This window comes from Hydractinia symbiolongicarpus, chromosome 8, assembly GCF_029227915.1.
Source record: "Hydractinia symbiolongicarpus strain clone_291-10 chromosome 8, HSymV2.1, whole genome shotgun sequence".
Lineage (NCBI taxonomy): Eukaryota > Metazoa > Cnidaria > Hydrozoa > Anthoathecata > Hydractiniidae > Hydractinia > Hydractinia symbiolongicarpus.
The window spans coordinates 27508044-27527664 of record NC_079882.1 but is presented as its reverse complement, the minus strand read 5'-3'; the positions used below and the strand labels follow the sequence as shown (position 1 = coordinate 27527664).

General features: G+C 32.3%; 2 protein-coding genes across 2 annotated transcripts; one reads left to right on the top strand and one right to left on the bottom strand.

The window, feature by feature from the left end:
* Positions 1-1672: 1672 nt before the first annotated feature.
* On the bottom strand, positions 1673-4042 carry LOC130654903 (GTPase RhebL1-like). Its single transcript, XM_057457555.1, has one exon. It carries the CDS (start codon positions 3536-3538, stop codon positions 2606-2608), a length of 933 nt encoding a protein of 310 aa, XP_057313538.1. The 5' UTR covers positions 3539-4042; the 3' UTR covers positions 1673-2605.
* An 11078-nt stretch (positions 4043-15120) lies between these two features.
* LOC130655824 (uncharacterized) lies at positions 15121-17336 on the top strand. The gene is made up of 5 exons (XM_057458629.1): positions 15121-15398; positions 15671-15727; positions 15819-16002; positions 16082-16218; positions 16567-17336. Exons 1-5 carry the CDS (start codon positions 15249-15251, stop codon positions 16744-16746), a joined length of 708 nt encoding a protein of 235 aa, XP_057314612.1. The 5' UTR covers positions 15121-15248; the 3' UTR covers positions 16747-17336.
* The last annotated feature ends 2285 nt before the right edge of the window (positions 17337-19621 follow it).

The following is a 19621-nucleotide window of genomic DNA, read 5'->3' as shown; positions in this document are numbered from 1 at the left end:
ATGCTTACCTACTTACTAATTGTGTTTTTATTAATTAAATATTTCTATAAAAATTAATTAATAGCTATTACTTTATAGTGAATGTAGCTAAATTGTGTATTTTTACTTATGCATCACCCAATGTCAAACTTTATAGAGAAAGGTGATTTACTTGGGAAAATAACGGAGTTGTCAAAGTTCTCCATGTAATCGCGTCTTATTTTCTTTATAAACATTCACCATCATAGCTTTGTTAGGGATGCAAAAATCTTCCTGTATACAGTCCCTATTGTGTAAGTAGCTTTCGCATCAACGTGGATGGAGACCAACACTAAAGGAGAGCACACGAAACTATTTGCAGCTTCTCAATTCTGTCCAAATATGTATGATTCATATTATTACCGCTTTTGTATTAATTTGGCGTGAAAATGCGAATTACTATGCCATATATAGGTAACATTGGTTTGAGGTGAAACGCTTATGCGAAGCTAAATAGTCTAAGCTTAAGCAAGATATAGAATTTGGATGACTCAAAAAAGGCAATCAAGAGAATTTGCAAAGTTGTCACGTGGGTAGGAAGGATAATTTTTTATTGCATTAACAAAATTCGTTGCGTGACTCGATAAAACTATTAGGCTGCTACTGCAACAAAAATATCGTATGATGTTTTGACAAAAAATAATTTATATAAAATATTATTTTTTTGTCAAATCTATTATTATTATTATTATTATTATTATTATTATTATTATTATTATTATTATTATTATTATTATTATCAAATCAAAGGTTAAAAATCTTCAAAACATTTTTCCTAAACAAATTTAAAATTTTCAATTTTACAAATATTTAATGGTAGCTCGTTGTATAGTGTAACACCCATTGAAAAGAATCCAAATTTTGCATATTGGAGTTTTGTGAATGGAATTTGTATTTTATAACCATCATTTCTTGTCCCCCTACCATGGGACTGTACTTTGAAGTAATCAATAAAGTTTGCACACGTCAGGAGTCTATTGTATAAATAGGAGCGTTGAATGTAGTTGGTCTTATTGGTGTAGCATATGATATTTTTCGGCTAAAATTTTAAAACAATATAGTGATCTTGTCCACCATGGGAAGTTTTAAAGTTTCTTACAAAGAAAATTTAACAAAAAATAAAAGGAGCGATTATACATATAAAATATAATTGAATGTAATATTTTTAAAGAATCAAGTATCTTCAAGAATGAAGTATCTTCATAATTCATACATGGTTTTCGTGAATGAATAACTTTTAGAAACATGCTATTCACAGCAACAGCATTAATTGTTTTGACACATACCAGAGAATTGATTTAACTCTTTTCTTTGTCGTTCTATATTACCAAGCGTGTAGAAACGAAACTTTAATTCATTACCCCATAATCCACGTTCTAAAGTTTCCGTAGCTATTACTTCCAGTATCTGTGATACTTAGTATTGATAATACATACGCATCATTTATTTATTGGCTGTTGGCTTATTTAGTGGCTTTTAAGGTTATTAAGTTGTATTTGGAGCCTTAAGCGATGTTATTGTTAAGGCTGTAATTTTAACCATTTAATGCTGTACGTTCATTCCAAAGGGTCACTAGCCAAAACAGACACTTATGCGCTATTGTAAATCTTCTGCTAGATTTTATGGCGGAAAATATGTAAAAAAATCAAGTTAATAAAGAAATTCATAGAATGCATTTCGTCATTTAAATAAGAATGTAAATTATGTATGGAACGCTTCTGGTTTCTCAACGAAACTTTTTAAACTAAGCCATAAATCTAACCGAACGGATTAGTTTAATTTTATGACTAATAAAATTATAACCACAGTATCAAAACAAAATATTTTACAACAAAAAAATAACAACAGCAAAACAACAAAAACAACAACAACAGCAAACAACAACCACAACGGTATGAAAAAAAAAAACAATTATGGGCTCTATGCTGCTGTTTGAAGTACCTTCACTTTCCCTTGATTTAGTTCTCCCACGCGCTGGTTGAAAGAAATCAGTAATTTAAAAGTAATCATTATATTTCATGAATGAATATTTCTGTCGAAAGAAGTTTATTACACATTATATGTCTCATTGTAAAAAAAACTTTGTCGTGCTTCGAAAGTTCATATCAAGCGTCACCAAAAAAATGTGTCAATTAATTAGGAACTCGTCAACTTCCGCTCGTTGTCCGCCCAAAATTTATATCTGTGATGTATCCGTTTTTCTCGTTTAAAATATATAAATAATTTACAAGTTTTTTATAAAGAACATTTTTTATAAAAACATAAAGTTATTTGTTATGAACAAATCCATTTTTTGTTATGAGTAAGAAAGCTTGTATATACATTACATATGTTTTTCTTTTGTCCAGGTTAATCATTTGTAATCATACTTAATCACATATAATTTCGTTTACGCATATGAACTCACCCCTCCCGATGACTAGTAAGATAATCAATGATACAGCGTAAAGGAAATGTTTATGTGTGTGAATGGGTAGTTCAAAAGGAAACCACTAAGCACGTTCGTAAACACACGACTTTCCAACCGCATGCGACCAAAATACTGAATTCTCTTTTTGAAAGACAGTTTCTATCAACAAGCCAACTTTTAAAACATTATTTTAAACTTGTTCAAGTTGTTTAAACTTTTTCGTCGTTGTTTTTCGTCAATGAAAGCAAAATCATCCGGCAAGTTATTCTCCCTCACCTTTTCTGCATCGTAGATGTTCATTTCGTTTAGCATATGCTCCGTCATGTTTTGATATCCCTCAGAATTTGCAGCTGAAATTTCACACCATTGGATATTTAACTTAGCTGCCAAATCCACAATGCTTTTTTCAAATACAACTGTTTTAGAGCTGCTCAAGTCACATTTGTTTGCCACAATAATGACAGGAACATTCCCACATTGTCTCATGTTCTTTATATCTTCATAAACGCTCTTTATATATTCTAAACTTTCTGGTTTATCGTAAGAGCAAATCAACAAAAAGCCATGGGCATCAGCCACGGTTGCTCTATAGGAAACTGGGGAGATTTTATTAATATCAGGTGATGTATCTACCAATTGGAATTTAAACGACTTCATTCCACATTCTGGTTCGGGTGCTTGTTCTATAGTATCGTCTCCCATACTAACTACTCGCCTAATAGACTTACTTTTCTTGCGTCGCGGCGTGGTTTTCTTCCTTTCCTTTGTAGTTACTGGACGTGAAACGCTACTTTCATTGTTATTTTCTGCGTTATCGCACTCCACTAACGCTGTTACGTCAAACATAGCTGTACTCTCAGTAGGCGTATATTGATCGGTAAAATAATTGTTAGAAAACCTATGGATCAAAGCCGTTTTTCCCACAGCATGGTCGCCAAGAACTACAACTTTACCATAAATGATTTCTTCATTTAGTTCTGTGGTCTCACCCTTTGCAAATTTACGTAAAAAGGTAGTACGAAGTCTTTCTTTGAATGTGAGTGAACGAGCTTTCTTAAGTTCTCTTCCATTACTACCTTTTCTTGGTGTTGTAAGAGCACGGTGTGCCATGTTTTATCGTCGGTATCTGTACTGCGTCTGAACTCTGAGATTCTCTTTCTTTTATATATCAATTTGTTTTTAAAAACAAGATGAGTTGATGTTATAATTAAATGTGAACAAAAAACGCTTTGTCATGCTATAAAACAGAAAAAGCAATTAAGTTCTTAATTACTTTGATTGTCAATATTTACAATGAATTTTACATAAGAGGTTAACACGGCCTCCGTTACGACGTAACTTCAATTAATTCTTTGAAACAGAACCTTGTCCGGCCACATCAACTTCAGATACATTTAGCAGGCTGTATTTATGCAAGTACGGAATCATACAGAAGTCAAGATTACTGATTATTTTGTTAAAACGAAAACGAAAGTATTTTCATGACGATTGAATATGGAAATTACAAAAGATATCAATTAAAATTTTTTTTCTAATTTCCTTCCTCTTACTCCAACGCTTAACCACTATTAGTGTTGCGGAGGTAAAAAGTTCAAATTCCCACAACTTCTTTTTTCACATCTGGCACAATTCCTACTCAAGTCATTGTGATTTGTTGTAATATACAAAAACTAGTCAGTGGCCCGTGGATAAATCATCAGTTTCACCCGTGATTAACCGCATTTTGTGTGTCTCACTACTGCGGTTACCATTTTGCGTGACAGACAGAAAGACGTATACGGGTATTATAATATAGATAAAAAAGCCAAGTTGCTGTTGAATTTCTGAGACTTTGCATTTTATCCTTACGGTTCTTATTATAGTAAACTAACCTAAAAAAAATTATTGTATGGCCATGCAGAAAATGAAGTTTTTCCAGCCGAATGTAAAGGGTATTATTTCTTGACATTATTACTAATATTGTTGACAAAAACATGGTTATATATATTTACACGTTGCTTAGTGTCCTACTTGCCAATATGATTTGACAACTTTCCCGTCATCGCTAATCGACGTAATGAATCAACTGTTGATACCGTTTCCATAGTAACTAACGAACCCTTCACAGCACAAACGATATGTACAAAATATTATGTGTTAGATTATTCTAAACTGCTTGAAGTATTTAATATATATTGGAATCAAAATGAAAACCATCGAAGTTGCATGTTCATCGATTTGAAAACATAAGTAAACGAACGAAAGCTAACGACTCTCGGAAATTCCAAGCAGTACATTAAGCGTGTCAATCATATGATTTGCGCATGTCGTAAGACATTGCCTCGATTTGTGGCATAACTTCTCAGGGTTAACTTCGCAATTTTTTTCTTGCAATGTTTAAGAGACTATTTTTGCATAGTACACCGGTGTACTTCGAAAGGTTATCGTTAAAGATGCGCTGAATAAAACGTTATATAGCTGTTTATAAAATGAACGAAGAAAAATATTTAAGAAGATGAAAATATTTTTAAAACTACTTGTAAGCTCTTTTCTTTTCAATTAAATTGTCTCGATTGTTTCGTTAGGGTAGGTTTCCACTTAAACAAAATTAGGACATTAGCATTAGGGAAATTAATAACCAGGGAAATTTTCCTTAATTAATCAGCACGATTTAGATCTACAAGACAGACATAGTGAGATTCAAATTACACTAAAAATTAAAAAATTAAAAATTAAAAACACTAAAAATAGGTTTTATTCTCCTCGTAATAGATATAATTACTTTTTTGTTTATCCTGCAAAAATATGGATTTATTTTTTCCTTGCATGAATCTAATTTCCTTCTTTATGAAAAAAGGCAAGAATCAGTGTTATCTTTTGTATTCATTTAGATCTATTTTCAGATACTCTGAAAAATAGAAAATTAATAACGAATCGAAAAGTAAACAAAAAAATAATCAAAGAAGGTTACTTTGCAAAAAATAATTCTGTAGGCGTCCTAGATCAATCATGTATGTCCCAAAAATTAATTGATTTTTCTTATCAATTAATTCAGGAATACAATAGTGTTTGCATCACCATGTACAGGGTCTGTTTTGCATACAAACTTAATCATTCTAAAATTATTTCCCCATCCTTTCTTTAGTTAGATAAATCCGGAGCATTATGTAAGCGCGTAATCAACATTGCTTCTTCTTAGTAGCAAAGAGACAAAACAAGTTTACGTTCGTTATTTTAACCTTTATTGTGTTACGTTTTTTTCGAAAAAATAATGTTTTTTTACCACAGCCATTAAAAGTATTGATAAGCTAGTGGATGAACATTTCAGAAACTAAATCAGACCACAGAAACCGTTGTTTTTATTTCTGCTACTAATATTTACGACTTTGTGTTCATGTCTCACAATGAAGATGAAATAAGATAAAATAAAATTAAAATATATTAAAATGTACCGGGTTTCTATTTCTTTCTTCCTTATTTTATAATCGAATGCCAGAAATTAGTGTCATCTGCAATCTCCGGTGCAAAGTGCTGCAAAACAACTTAGGGTTAAATCGGGCAACTCATTTGTTGTCAATATTATTTTAACTTTTTTTTTATCGGAAGCTGTTCAGTCGAAGACAGAAAACATCCTCTTTGTGGTTTGTAAACATTTTATCGTACGTTAAAGCCAGCTGAACTGCTAAAAATGTTAATTTAGATTTTTCGAAGCTCTCTCACTTCTGCATGTTTGCAATTCGAGAACAAATCAATATTATAATATTATAATACCAGTCGGCGGCCCGTGGAAAAATCCACGGTTTGCCCGCCCTGTTAATACCTCATTGCGTGCGTCTCGCTACTTGTTGTATCATTTTGCCGGACAGACATACAGACAGACGTATACGAGTATTGTAATAGAGATATCGCAGTCTGTCTGTTAGCCAAGAATGGTAGCGACGAGTATTGCGAGTATATTAAAAAATCTTACTTGTTGTATTTACTGATAGGATTTATTCCCGCCAAGCCTTGACTTCTTTATGTCCCTTTTATAGGTCTTTCCATTTTTTTTTACTTTTACTTGTTTATATTTGAAATTTTTTAAAAAATATTAGTTGGATCTTTATCACTTTTTACACATATATAAACTTGAAAATCTGTTTATTTTGATGTTTAGCTACCTAGCCATAGAGACTAAGAAGAAACTCTTTAAAATTACCTTAGCTAACATACTACAGTACTTGTGATTGTTGTTTATCCTTATTTTATATTTTGGTTCAAAGTTAGATAACAAAAGTATCGGTAAACAGCTTTATCAATAACAGTATGTTGTGCAAAGTATGTCCAGATTAACATCCTGTATTTTGATTACAATCAAAGTCCTTTCGTGGAATGATAAATGCTTAGCGTCCGGTGGTAAATACTAATATTAGCTACTATTGTTTTAGCTATAACTAAGTGTTATTTTTTCCTGTTTATTTTTGCATATTTTGGGAAGTCCCATTATTTATTTTATGCAAGGTATGCAAAACCGAGTCAAAGGATACCACACAACATAATGCCAATTTCAGTTGCTCGAAATTGTTTTTTTACCATGTCCACTCCTTTAATAAAATTATTTTGATAAAAAAAAATCGCATATATTTCTTTATTATTTAGTCAATATCTGTAAAAGCACATGGGATCCTTTATGGCTACATCTGACGTGAAAGCTGGGTTCAATCTTGTGTTATTATCTCAAAATATCACATCGTAAACATGGGAAAACTACCTAAACATCGAACTGTAATTTTTATTACATCATTAAGCCTTGGTAAGCGGTTACAAGGACTTAACACATGTCTTGAATTTAAACTGAAAGTAGTGCATAATATTTTTATGTTTAGCGTTATATCAACATCATATTTACACTTATGTCTCTCTACCTATCATATCATATCAAAGAGGAAGACACAAACTAATAAAAACTTTAATTCGCACGCCCACCACTGTTTTGCGCATTTTATTCTTCCTTCCTACTACATAATTTTCCCCTAAATTAACCTCTAACTTAGTTAATTACTTTTTGGGGAAAAGTTAGGATTAGTGTACGCATGATTTTTCCCGACAACTTGCTAAATATCATTTTGCAAACTGTGGTCATTCACGCTCGACAATATTGAAAGATAATAAATTATAAAGGACGGGGGTGAAAGAAATTTAATCTAGTTTAGTGGTACAGTTGTTGTTATTTTATTCAGTAAAGCAGTTTCCTGCTTCAAATCATGATTTTTTTTGACTTGGAAGGACATTCTTCTGAGCGATAAACTTTAAAGCGTCAACCTCATAAAAACATTGCGCAATAAAACGTATTGCTTCCAAATCCATCCCTTCGTTAAATATTTCTTAATTATACAAAAAAATTTATTAATTGTTCTCGTTACGTGTTCATTAACGTCAATAAAACATCTGGATGTTAATGAGCGAACTAAGTATTAAACATTAGAGAAAAGTAAACCTAGCGCGGATCTGTGGCAGATTGGACCACAAACGACAACAATATTAAGTTAAATAAGGTAAAAGTGACCATTATATACAATAATATCGTCTGGTTATTTTATAAATGGAAACATCTCCACACAAAAAAAATAATTACGATATACTTACAGAATTATCGCATTGAAATGTCTCACTTATTGTAATTCATCACGGTAAAAACTTTACAGTTAAGCTTAAGTAATTGAGGTAAAGGAATTTTTTTAGTTAACTGTAATTCCTTTATATTGCTTCACACTTAGAAACCTCATAGGCACACTTAGAAACCTCATAGGGAGAAGTTGTCACCTAAAATACAGGTTGGTTCGAGACGAATCATATATATGACACTATATTTTGTTTTTTTTCACTTTCATAAACAGAACTGTTGTACTTCAAACTAAAAAAAACAAAGTTTGTTTGGATTACCTGAGTTGCCAAATTGCACGAGTTTCTTCTTTTAAAAAAACTGAAGATCGATTTAAATTATGTGTTTAAATGGTAACATAAAACAGTTTCCTTGTCATCTATTGTATCGAGTTTTCATTGACGCCTGCAGCATAACTCACATTGCCGAGTAATGATGAACTCATTTATAGCTGGTTTCTAAATTATAATTATAATGGTTATAATTACAAGCTCGTGAGCTTGTATTAAAACGCAAATGTGTCCTACAAGAATAGAAATTTTTGCCTCTCTGAGCACCGACACGGGAGTAGTCGTGTGTTCGAATCTCATCTTGGTAACTATTTTTACTTTTTTTTTCTTTTTACTATCTCGCCTGCGAGGATGTGTTTCCAACTCGTAACTAACTAACCAAATGGTCAATTGCAACGTCACAAATTTAAACTTCATACCTAAACTCTCTGAGTACTTAAAAGTGATCGGCCAAATTTGGTATTTGTTTTCGACAAAATTTGACACAGTTAACAAAAAAATTATGCTGAACATAATAGTGACATCAAAATGTTAATTTTTTGTCAACTAAATGCCGTTTAAGACCATAAACGTTCCATCGCGCGACTTTCAACCATGAATGATAGGCTGTATTTTTTTCTTTTTTCTAGTAATATGGTTTTTTAACTAAAGCTATTTCATTTTTTGAACAATTAAGATCGTATATTATTTTTCTTTATTTTGCTTTTTCTCACTAAGTGACTTTCTTATACCCCGTTGTTTTTTGTTGTTGTTGTTTTGTTTTTTTTTTTGTTTTTTTTTTTGGGGGGGGGTTACTGAATTTCAAAAATTTTAGGTGGAGCTTGTGGTCTTTCTTCTTCCTGTCAGTCAGTTTACTCCAGACTGACCTAACGAAAATTGAAATTTCGAGGAATTTTCTATCAATATTATTGCCTATCCGAATAGCAAAATATGTCGTGTCTAACTTCGTAACAGAAATCACAATTTCATAGACAGCTTTTTATAAACTTTGTTGGCGAGGTTGTTTGCGTATATCATACGTCTTGTTAAAATTATACTTGATACCATCGCTCACATATTTCTAACATAATTTTTTGCAAGGTCTTCCGTAAGAAATGTCATTGAAACATCCGTGCTAAATGTCCGAAGCATTACTAATTAAAAATAGTCAATGCACCAATAATTAATTTGATTATAATTAGTCTCCATTTCGTTAAAAAAACATTTGATTATGTAATATATGCACAAAAGTATCGCACGAAAACAGGTGAAAAAATTCACTCTTTTGCATCTCTATAGCACTGATGGTCTAATGCAGTTGTTAAATTTGCATCACTTCATGACATGGAATCTATGATACTTCTTTTTTTTGGTGTTTTCGCCTGCATAACAAATTTTATAAAAAATTCACTGATGCTAGTTTAACCCAATTGCGTTTTTTTGGTATTGTGCATCATCAGGGATGGCTGTTGAGAGGGCACAAAGTGCTTGCAACCCATTTTCCCATGACTACTCATAAAGCCATGGCACTTGCCACTGGCTTAAAAAGTTTCCATCCAGAGGCTGGCTTTTCCCCCCTTCCGACTGTAACTAGGTTATTTCACTGCTAGAGATACTTATAGCATTGCTCAAAATCTGTTCTGTGTTTTATCTCTAATCTTTATTTATCGCTTTAGGTAACCACATAGTGACAGGTGAAATAGAAATGAACAATTTTTGATAAGTAATTAACCAATGAGGAACTAGTGCTGTGATGGTAATTTTTAGTGCAATTTTTATTTCCCAGTTTTGTAATTGAGCAACTATAAAAAACTAAGAATATTAAAAAAGTGAAATTAAATTAAACTAAAGCCATGACAGCCATGAATCTGTGGTTTATTTTATTATTGATGATTTTTTTTCTAAGGATAACAAAACTTTTTACGGCATTGTTACAAGATGCGCCTTTATCAAAGTTGTAAAATCTTACCCCAAAATTTGGCTTACTGTCCCTCACAATATCCAATCCTCCTGCTAGAAGAATTAACTCCTTTGTAGCTAAAAGCACAATGTGCAATTTTAAGTTAGACATTAACATGAGAATTAATGTACAGCAAATGAATTTTCGTTAAAAAATTATCTTCACAGCAAAATTGAGAAGTTAAGACGCAATTGAAGATCTAATATATTTAAAGTGAATGTAGGATACCATGAATAGTATCGAACGCAACGCCTTTTTTTGACACGACAAATATTTTTCACCAAATTGTTTATAAGGTAGTTGGAGTTCTGCAGTTGTCAACTAAACCTAGTTGAAACAACAACGTAATTTTTTTTTAAATATTTTATTATTGCGAGAAGATGAAGTCGTGGAAACGTTAGCAACTAAACACATATGCAGAAACCGTTTAAAAATTGCAGTGTCACTAGCACATGGATACAGAAATGTGTTCCATACTCATTTGCGTGGGGGCGTACAGCTAGTTCAGTTGATTAAAATTAATAAATCAACCGCATTTCAGCTCGTTTAAATTTTTATTTGAATAGTATTTACCGAGAAACATATAAGTTTATCAGCAAATGCACACGCTTTTTAAAAGCAAGCAGTATATGTATAACAGTTTCCAAACTCTTTTTAACAAAATAGAAATGAGAAAAAGAAGTGGAACAATAAAAGCAAACCTATGTGTATGATGTAACTTCCGAAATGTATGATACAATACTGCACTGGAGTGATTTCGTTATTCACATCTGATGGTACAAGCTATTAATAACTTTGTCTGACAGAACATGAAAGATTTGTGAACACGATGGAAATATTAATCACCTCTTAATTTTTTTTATATATATGTTACACATTGTAGCTTCATTTTTGATGTTGACACTTTAGACTATATTGTGGACACCTACAACTATACCTTGCCACAAAAATAAGGGTACGCCCGTTCTCTTCTCTCTATAATATTTTTGTGTGTTTACGCCTAATTTTTGAGCTCTGATTGCATGTCTATCTGTAATTGTGTTATTAGCATGTCTTAGGCAATTAGTGATAGAAAAATGTCTTAATAAATTTTGTGCAACATTGTAGCTATAATTATGATTAAAAGATATTGGTGCACGACAGCTAATTTCAAAGTTCGCTACCACGTGTAATTATATAGGCTATTTTCATTTTAAATTCACACATTTTGAACTTGTCAATGTTCACAGGAGACATGGAACATTGCGGATCGTTAAATTTATGCTCTAAAAATGTGCTGATTGTTGCTCCCATCGAGCATTTTTCACGATTTGGTGCATATTTGAAAAATGACGAAAAAATTGTCCACAATTATAATTTAGTTTGTGCAATTGTAGTTAATCTATCTATTTAGTTTTGCTAATTTTTTGCAGTTTCAAACAAGGTCCATTGTCGCTTAAATGCATTAACATATCAAAATGTATTTAAGGTAAAAAATTCCAAGCACGTCCTTTAAAATCCGCAACGAAGCATCAGTACGCATATCAGTAGTATACAGTACAGATTAATTAATAATTCTTAAAATGATGATTATAACTTAAAGGTTACATATGATAACATGTTGCTTGGTAGCTACATCTAACCACAAGTCTATATAAGTTGAAATAAATTTTGTGATTACACCTACGCAAATGAGTTTAACACAAATTTATTATACGCGAATGAAACTTCACTTTTTTAAATGTCTTAGAATGTGTTTTTGGTTACAAACATTTGCATACATTAAGCATTTTTGGAATACTGGTTTTATGATATGGTTGATTTATATTGACAGGAATCATTTTCATAAATAGCGTTTTTAGCCTTGTTCCCACGAATGTTTAACTTGGATTGATGTTCATTCTCCGAAATATGGCTAACATAGTCCTAAGTCTGTGGATAAAGCCACAGTGATAAACTACACGATAAATCCACGAAAATTTTTCGATCGCTACTCGCAATTCCAAACTTTTGTTCACAGACGAAAGTCGAATACTACAATATAGATGCAGACACTGCATATATCACTTGTCTGACGAAAACCTAATTTAATCCTATTAAAAAGAAATTATTCTCGGCTGAAACTTGCCGAAGCTTATGAAAAGATGTGTAGTGTATGGGAAATTGGAGAAAGTTGTGTAACGTTGCTGGCTGGCAATATGTACAACGAGATCAGCATCATCTTTCTTATTTCGGCATAAACATCACAATACAAACTCAATAGAGAATTTTTTGTTCAAGGAAATGCAAACCACATTCAGGATATGCCTTACGGGAATTATATTATACCTTATCGGTGAAAAATTCGAATTTCTGATTAAATGACGAGAATTTTCACCGACGAAGTTAATGACCGAAGAATAATTTTGACCGACGAATTTCGTCTTCAAAGATTTTTTTTTGTTAAATTGAAAAACCGTTCGACTTCACCAGGGTAATTTATTAATGTTGATAGTTTATGAAATGACGATTTTTGCATCGACATTGAATTGGTGCACCACATAGAAGTAGAGAAACCAATGTCGATGACGAACTAAGGTAAAATATGATGAATAAAGACGCGGGTTGTATTGTAATTTATGATGAATAAAAAAAATAAAATAAAATAAACTATAAATTTTTAAAATGACTTTCTACACATCTATCGAACCCAAATATTTCATATTGACCGACGGATATTTCACCGATAAGGTACGTATTTGCTTTCTTGGACAGTTGCTTTTGAATTTCAAATGTTTGAAAAAGCAGGAGATTATTCCAAGGTATTTTGTGTTTTTTTTACTACCGCTATCTTTACGACGAAAAATACACTTGTCGGTAATACCATACCATATTTTCCACGTATCAGAGAAGATTTGACGCAAATAACCACACTTGTGCCGCCGAAAGGAGATTGTAAAACCGACATGTTGTTTTTCATAACAAGCGACAACTATGAAATTAATCAGTTACATTTACCTTATTACTAAAAAAAGATCGAGAACAAAAGATCGACAGAAAATAAAAGTCGGTAAAAGTTTTAGTTCCTTTGACATAATTTAGTCTTTTTTTTTTACACCAAATTTTTTAATTTAGCTACTTTTTGCAACACTAAATATAAAATGACCACGAAAGTTTGAAATTTCAATTTGTTTTTTCTTTTAATAAAAAAAACAACAACAATATATTAAATCAGTCAATCTCAATAATAATGTTTTTTTCATTTGAACATTTTCTCTGCTTTGGTCCCTTAACTTCTGCTTAGTTCTTTTTTTCCGGCTCTCTTCTTTTTTTGCTACGCTCACTTTAAGCGCTATTATAGGAAGAAAATGAGCGCAGAGACTGATGCAAGAATCGTAATAAAAATCGTAAAAAAGTAAAAAAAAGCATCAGCACTTTCTATCGATTTATGTATGTTAACACCGATAAACACCGATAGCTAAGGTATGTTTCCTGAATCTGTAGTGAAAAAGCACTTTAGCAGTAGCTGTCAAAAAAACCCTTTTAAACCTCGTAAAAAAGTAGATGGACATATTTTTGAAATGCGCATTATGTCACCCGTTGTTAGACTGTAAATAAAAGATGTAGCTGCAAGCAAGGGAAGGCCGAAATTCCTTAGATTACTTACCAAATCATGAGTAGCATTTTTCTATTCTTTTGTAACAAATTTAAATGAGGACATATTATATAAACCCAAAACGCTTTATTGATTAAAATTTTGTAACGAGTGATTAGAGGGAAATTGTGGCAAAGCAAAATTGTTTTCAACCAGCGGGTAAATCTTACCTCTGTACGTGTACTTAGAGAAGTACTAACACCATTTTGAAGAAGTTGACTGGTACATCATATTTCTGGTCGCTTTATCTAACTTACAGGTATTAAGTAGCAAATAGGGTCGAATAGATAACTGTTATTAAATATATTTTTGCACACACCAACGTTTTAGAAAGATAAAATACAATAAAATATGTTTCATTTTCGTTGATTCGCGTTATAATTGCGTTTTTTAAAGAATGTGTATCAGTCTTGGAAAATGTAATAAAAAGATTTTCAGCCGGCGTGGAAATAACAGCATTTCATAATTTATACCAAACAAGTGTATTGGCGTCAAGTTCAAAGTACATTAGATTATATCATATCATTTGATAGGAAAGACTCTTTGCAACGCTTTAGTGAAAACCAATGCAGCGAATTCCGGTGGGACACTAGTTCGCCTGCAGTACACTCTTCCTCGCAAATTTACATGACAGTAAAGATTCAATCAGTTACACGCTAATGTAATAGTTCTACAGCCTTATTCTTCTATTTCCGTGAATTTTGTTAACACGTGTTTTAAACAAAGAACGTAGGTAACGTAGTCAGCATGATTCCTTTCATAGATTAATAAGAATGAAATAACGTTAGTCAGAATCAGATGTTCTGATTGGACAATCTTGATTGGTTAGTACGCGAATCCATTCATCAAAAGAAAATATTAATTATCTTGTTGACTTCAAAATAAGACGTTATGTTGAGATTCGTTGCATTTTTTCTTGCAATTCTTTCTAAGTTATCGTAAGTACTGCTTGATATTACCAATGATCTACAAATTTGTCAAGAACATGTACTCGCACATAGAAAAAACACAGTTTAGGTTGTCATAGATACTTCGATAGAACTTTCTTTATTATATTATTTCTTTTACCGGGAAACCCCTTAGCAGCAATTCAAAACTTCTTTAATAATTTAAACAAGGTTAAATTAGTTTTCATAATCTTGAATCATTGGTTTAACGGACCTGTTAGAAACACCCATAGATACTAAAAAAATATATATATCATTTTCCATCTATAAATGAATGTTTTGAATGTTGCTATCCATACAAGCAGCTATTTTCTTATTTAAGGTTTAAACTTGAACGGAAATCTTATTTGAAAAAAAAATTTTAAAATAGAATACAGTATTATAGCACAGAAGAACTTGTTCAGCAACAATATGGCGCAGAAAATTCGCCAAGAAATTCGTATAGCTGCTGGTGTAATCGCAGGGTTACAACTTTTTTTTGGGTTAAGCATGTGTATTTGTTGCTTTATTTTCGCTGGTAAAACTTCTGATGCATTTGCACCATTTTGGACGGCTATACCAGTAAGTTTACTACTTTCTTGGTATTTGGTGCTAACATGACTTTCATGAAATTTGCAATATTCAAGGATTGCAAAAGTTATCCTAGTGGTTGTTTTAATGTGAAGTTTAATAGCAAACGAAATAAATAATGTTATATTTAGGCGAAAATTTTTTTAAATTCCCAATAGCATATTCAATCCGGATTGATTTCTTTTTCTATTATTACCAAATACTGAGAGAAGTAGTTACCAGTAACACTATTTATGAAATTTATCCGCTTTTTCTTTTTCTAGTTATTGTTTTCAGCATGTTTTGGAATTGCATGCGCTATTACAAGGAATCAATGTTTGGTAAGTGTCTGATTAATGCATTTTAATCATTAAAACCTGTAGGAATGTGTGTTGATGTTTTTTTTATCTTATGTTTGACTTTTTCTTGCAGCTAACTGCCTGGCTAGTTATTGATATTATTCTGACAATCATGTTATTCATTGGTGCTGCTTTAACATCGATTGCAAGTGCTCTGTTTAGCCTCGCTGTTAAATATTTAGAGAAATACGGTTGTTATGATATCGGAAATAATTGTGTGTGTCGAAAATCCTTCGGACACACACAAACATTCCATGGTATGTCATTAATCGTTGCTAAATAGCTTAAAAAGTGTTTCTTGGATTTTCCATAAAATTATATAAACACCAACTTTAGATATGTCTTGTGACAACATCAAAATGGTTCATTCCTTACTGGAAGCACTGACAGCATTTGGTGTACTTGGTGGATTATCAGCCTTAGCTGCAACCATCTTTGCTTGCGCTGGACTATGTTGCTACAAACCGAAGGAGGTGATTATTTTTACTGCTAAGCATATAAAAGATTTAAAAAAGGAAATTGTTAAGCAGGGGACGTGATTAAAGCTGATTAAATTTGGAACAAACAGGAGCAAACGTTTTTTATTTCAAAACTAAGGAGTCAGGAATAAAATTTTTGCACAGCACTCGTTACAGTGCTTGTCTTTTATAATATTAAAACACTATCTCTTACATTTATTTCTTTTTCTTCATTTTTGGTAGCTGATAAAAATATTTTAAAAATAATGGCGTCAATATAAAGAAAAGGCTACCCCCCTATACACCATTCCGACGCATAGTACCGGCATATGTTTTTTATTCAAATTTTCTCTTTATTTTTAGAACAATGTTGTTCTTGCTCAGGGCGGTCAAACAGTAATTATATCGAGCGCCCCACCTGTACAAAACAATCACCCACAAGGGATTATTACGTACCAACCGCCGGTCCATCATCAGCCACCACCACCATCTTATTACGACAATTGTCAACCTCAAGACACAAAACCTGTATTTATACACTAAAAACTTGTGTGGCTGAAATATGTTGTCGCTAATTGTTTTAATCTGGCCCATTGCATGCTTTTACGAGCAACACTTTTCAATCTTAAGATTTTGTAGGTTTTACGATATAGTATATTTAGCTTTGTGGTATGACTATGGCTTATAAAGATCATCAAAAATGTAAAAACCACTTTGAAAACCACAAAAGTGAAAGGTGCTTAAATCTTAAATAAAATACATTTGAGAAATTTCTTTGGTACTATGACTGGTAAAGACTATTTTTTACTTTATATTATTGCGCACATTTCAATACAAAAAGTAAACACAATTTCCACAACTCTCACAAAGTACAATAATCTGATTAAATAACTAATTTTCAACCTGTGGTTTCCACACAGAGCACAAGGAAAAAGTTGGTAACACAATAAATAATAATTTTTGTTGCGGTGTGATATTTTTATATTTGTAGTTAAAGAGAAGATTTAGTTTGTATTTATAATTTATATACTACAACTGTTGATAGCATGACTAGTATTATGTTGTTATGGTTACCTGAACACCTAATAAAATTGTAAATAAGCATTAAACACTAAATGAATTAAAAAGGTTAACGTTGTCATTTATGGTAAACACCTTCGATAGAATTGCAACGGGAATTTCCTTACTTTGTTGCTTTTTTTAATTATTAAAGCAGGCAAGTGAATTGATATTATTCGATTAATCTAATGTATTCTCCAAGGTTAACTGTTACTGTGTTGCTGCTTGATGACTATCTACCTAGGAAGATCACGTTAGCGTGCTTGATACTTTTCGCTTGATTACTCATTTACTGTGTTGCCAACCGAATCAAACTTCCATTTTAATTACGTTTGTCGTCATATAAAACTCCCATGACTCACATTTTAGAACAACGAGAATTCTGATTTTTTTACTTCCTGTTGGTTGACCTGGCTGCTGCTTCCAAGAGTTAAACCTTGTTGCTTGTAAAATAACGCACGTATATTCGTATTTTCAAATAATGTAATCAACCTATAACAGACGCATTGGATTTATGAATGAAACTGTACGATGTAATCCTAAGCCATTGTAATCCCTCCCGTGGCGATAGTTGGACAAACTACAAGGGTAATCAAGAAACGAAGCTAGTGTTAGAGTTAGCAAAGTTAAAATCGATAAATTAAAATCTATATGCTAGTATGAAAGTAACCACGATAAACGCCACGATAATTTTCTCGATAACTACGACGATACGATGTTTTTTTTTTCTCAAAAAAGAAAGAAACAGTTCAATACAATTTAAAACATTTTAGTACAGGTCGGAATAGGGTAGGGTACTTTATTTTATTCATAACATCCCAATTGCAATGTGGCCGCTGTGTGACCTTACGTAAGTAAAAAGAATCATTTCATAAAGTTTTCGTCAATATAAGGCTGAGTTTTTCCAATCGGTACCGTAGTAAAGGTTTTGCAAACTTGCGGACCAACAGGACCCATCATCCTTAGTTCACAGCGCTTGCTAAACCTATTCCTGGTTAAAAAAGAATTAGCATGACTTTTAATTTATTGTGATATTTTTTCTGTCCTTATATTTTGTACAGACCAATTAGATAAATCCATTGTGTAGACTTCGAGGTTGAAGCAGAAGGAGTAGAGTTGGCTGTGAAAACTCGAAATCTTTTGTCGGTCCCTTCAGTCCTTGCAATCTCTTGTAGGCGAATTTAAACTCCGTTGCGAACGAACTCCGTTATATCAAACTTCCGCTTTGTCGAACTATTTTTTCGGTCCATTTCGTTCATTTTATCACGTTATCTCGAACTTTTCCCTTATTTTTTGAGCAAAAACATTTGATTTATAGACTTTATTTTATTTTCTAGACTTAGAGACTTTTGATTGCTTACAATATTGGATTTTTAAAATCATCCACATTTCAAAAATGGCTACCAAGAAGAAGCTCATGGTAAAAACGTTGGTTGAGAAAAGTAATGCTATGAAAGAATTGCAGACAGCTGTCGCAGAAAAGTATAAAGTGCCCAAAACCACTATATCCCCGTGGATATAAAATCCATATATTCTGTGCTTTTTTTGTTCCTCGTTTTCGGCTAAACAATGTAAACAAAAACGTAAACTGTCTCGCACTTTAACGGCCTTTGGCGCTCGATATCTCGACTATCCTTTATCTCGAACTTCTTCGTCAGTCCCTAAAGAGTTTGAGATAGTGAGCTTCGACTGTAGTACGTATATACTCCCAATATCTTAACCTGTCCTTAATCCAGCCCGAGACACTATAGATTTATTAGTTACCTGATGCGGTTTAAAAGAATTTAAGAAGAACTGGGTTCACTAAGTCGTACGGCAATTTTTAGCAACACGCATATAATAGTGTAAGGCATTTAAATCACACAATTTTAGGTTTTTAGGGAAAACTACGTACCCTAAAGATAAAGTTTTGCTGCTCTTCTTTTAAGATTTATTAAGTTTTGTCGAACCCTCTAAAAGCAAAGGCTACCCCAACAAAATGGCTACTTATGTATTAAATCTTCAATTGAATGTACTTCATCACTTGTATCAATGCTAAATGTACTGAGTAACAAAGCTGGTGCTATCAAAACACCTTTTAAAACTTTAAAATCAGACAGAACGAGGCTTCTTTAACTGTCTATGTGCCACGTAGCCTTCTAACAGGTAGTTTAGATGTCATGCAAATCTGTCTTCTTGTCATGAGTTTGACAAACTCTTGGAGGTTCAACTACTAATCACTTGGGTTCAGTTGATTCCTTGATTTCCAATCTGCTTTGACATAAAATATTCTTGGCAGGTAATCTGCAGTAATTGTCATCTACCTGCACAATAGGAAATTTCATATAACCTTTGCATAATATTCCTGACTCTTGCTGCC

Bases quoted from the DNA above. Each gene is read 5' to 3' on its own strand.
- LOC130655824 (XM_057458629.1), top strand. From the start codon at position 15,249: ATGGCGCAGAAAATTCGCCAAGAAATTCGTATAGCTGCTGGTGTAATC. The intron at 15,399-15,670 runs GTAAGTTTACTA...TTCTTTTTCTAG, and splicing joins CATTTTGGACGGCTATACCA to TTATTGTTTTCAGCATGTTT. The intron at 16,219-16,566 runs GTGATTATTTTT...CTTTATTTTTAG, and splicing joins GTTGCTACAAACCGAAGGAG to AACAATGTTGTTCTTGCTCA.
- LOC130654903 (XM_057457555.1), bottom strand. From the start codon at position 3,538: ATGGCACACCGTGCTCTTACAACACCAAGAAAAGGTAGTAATGGAAGA.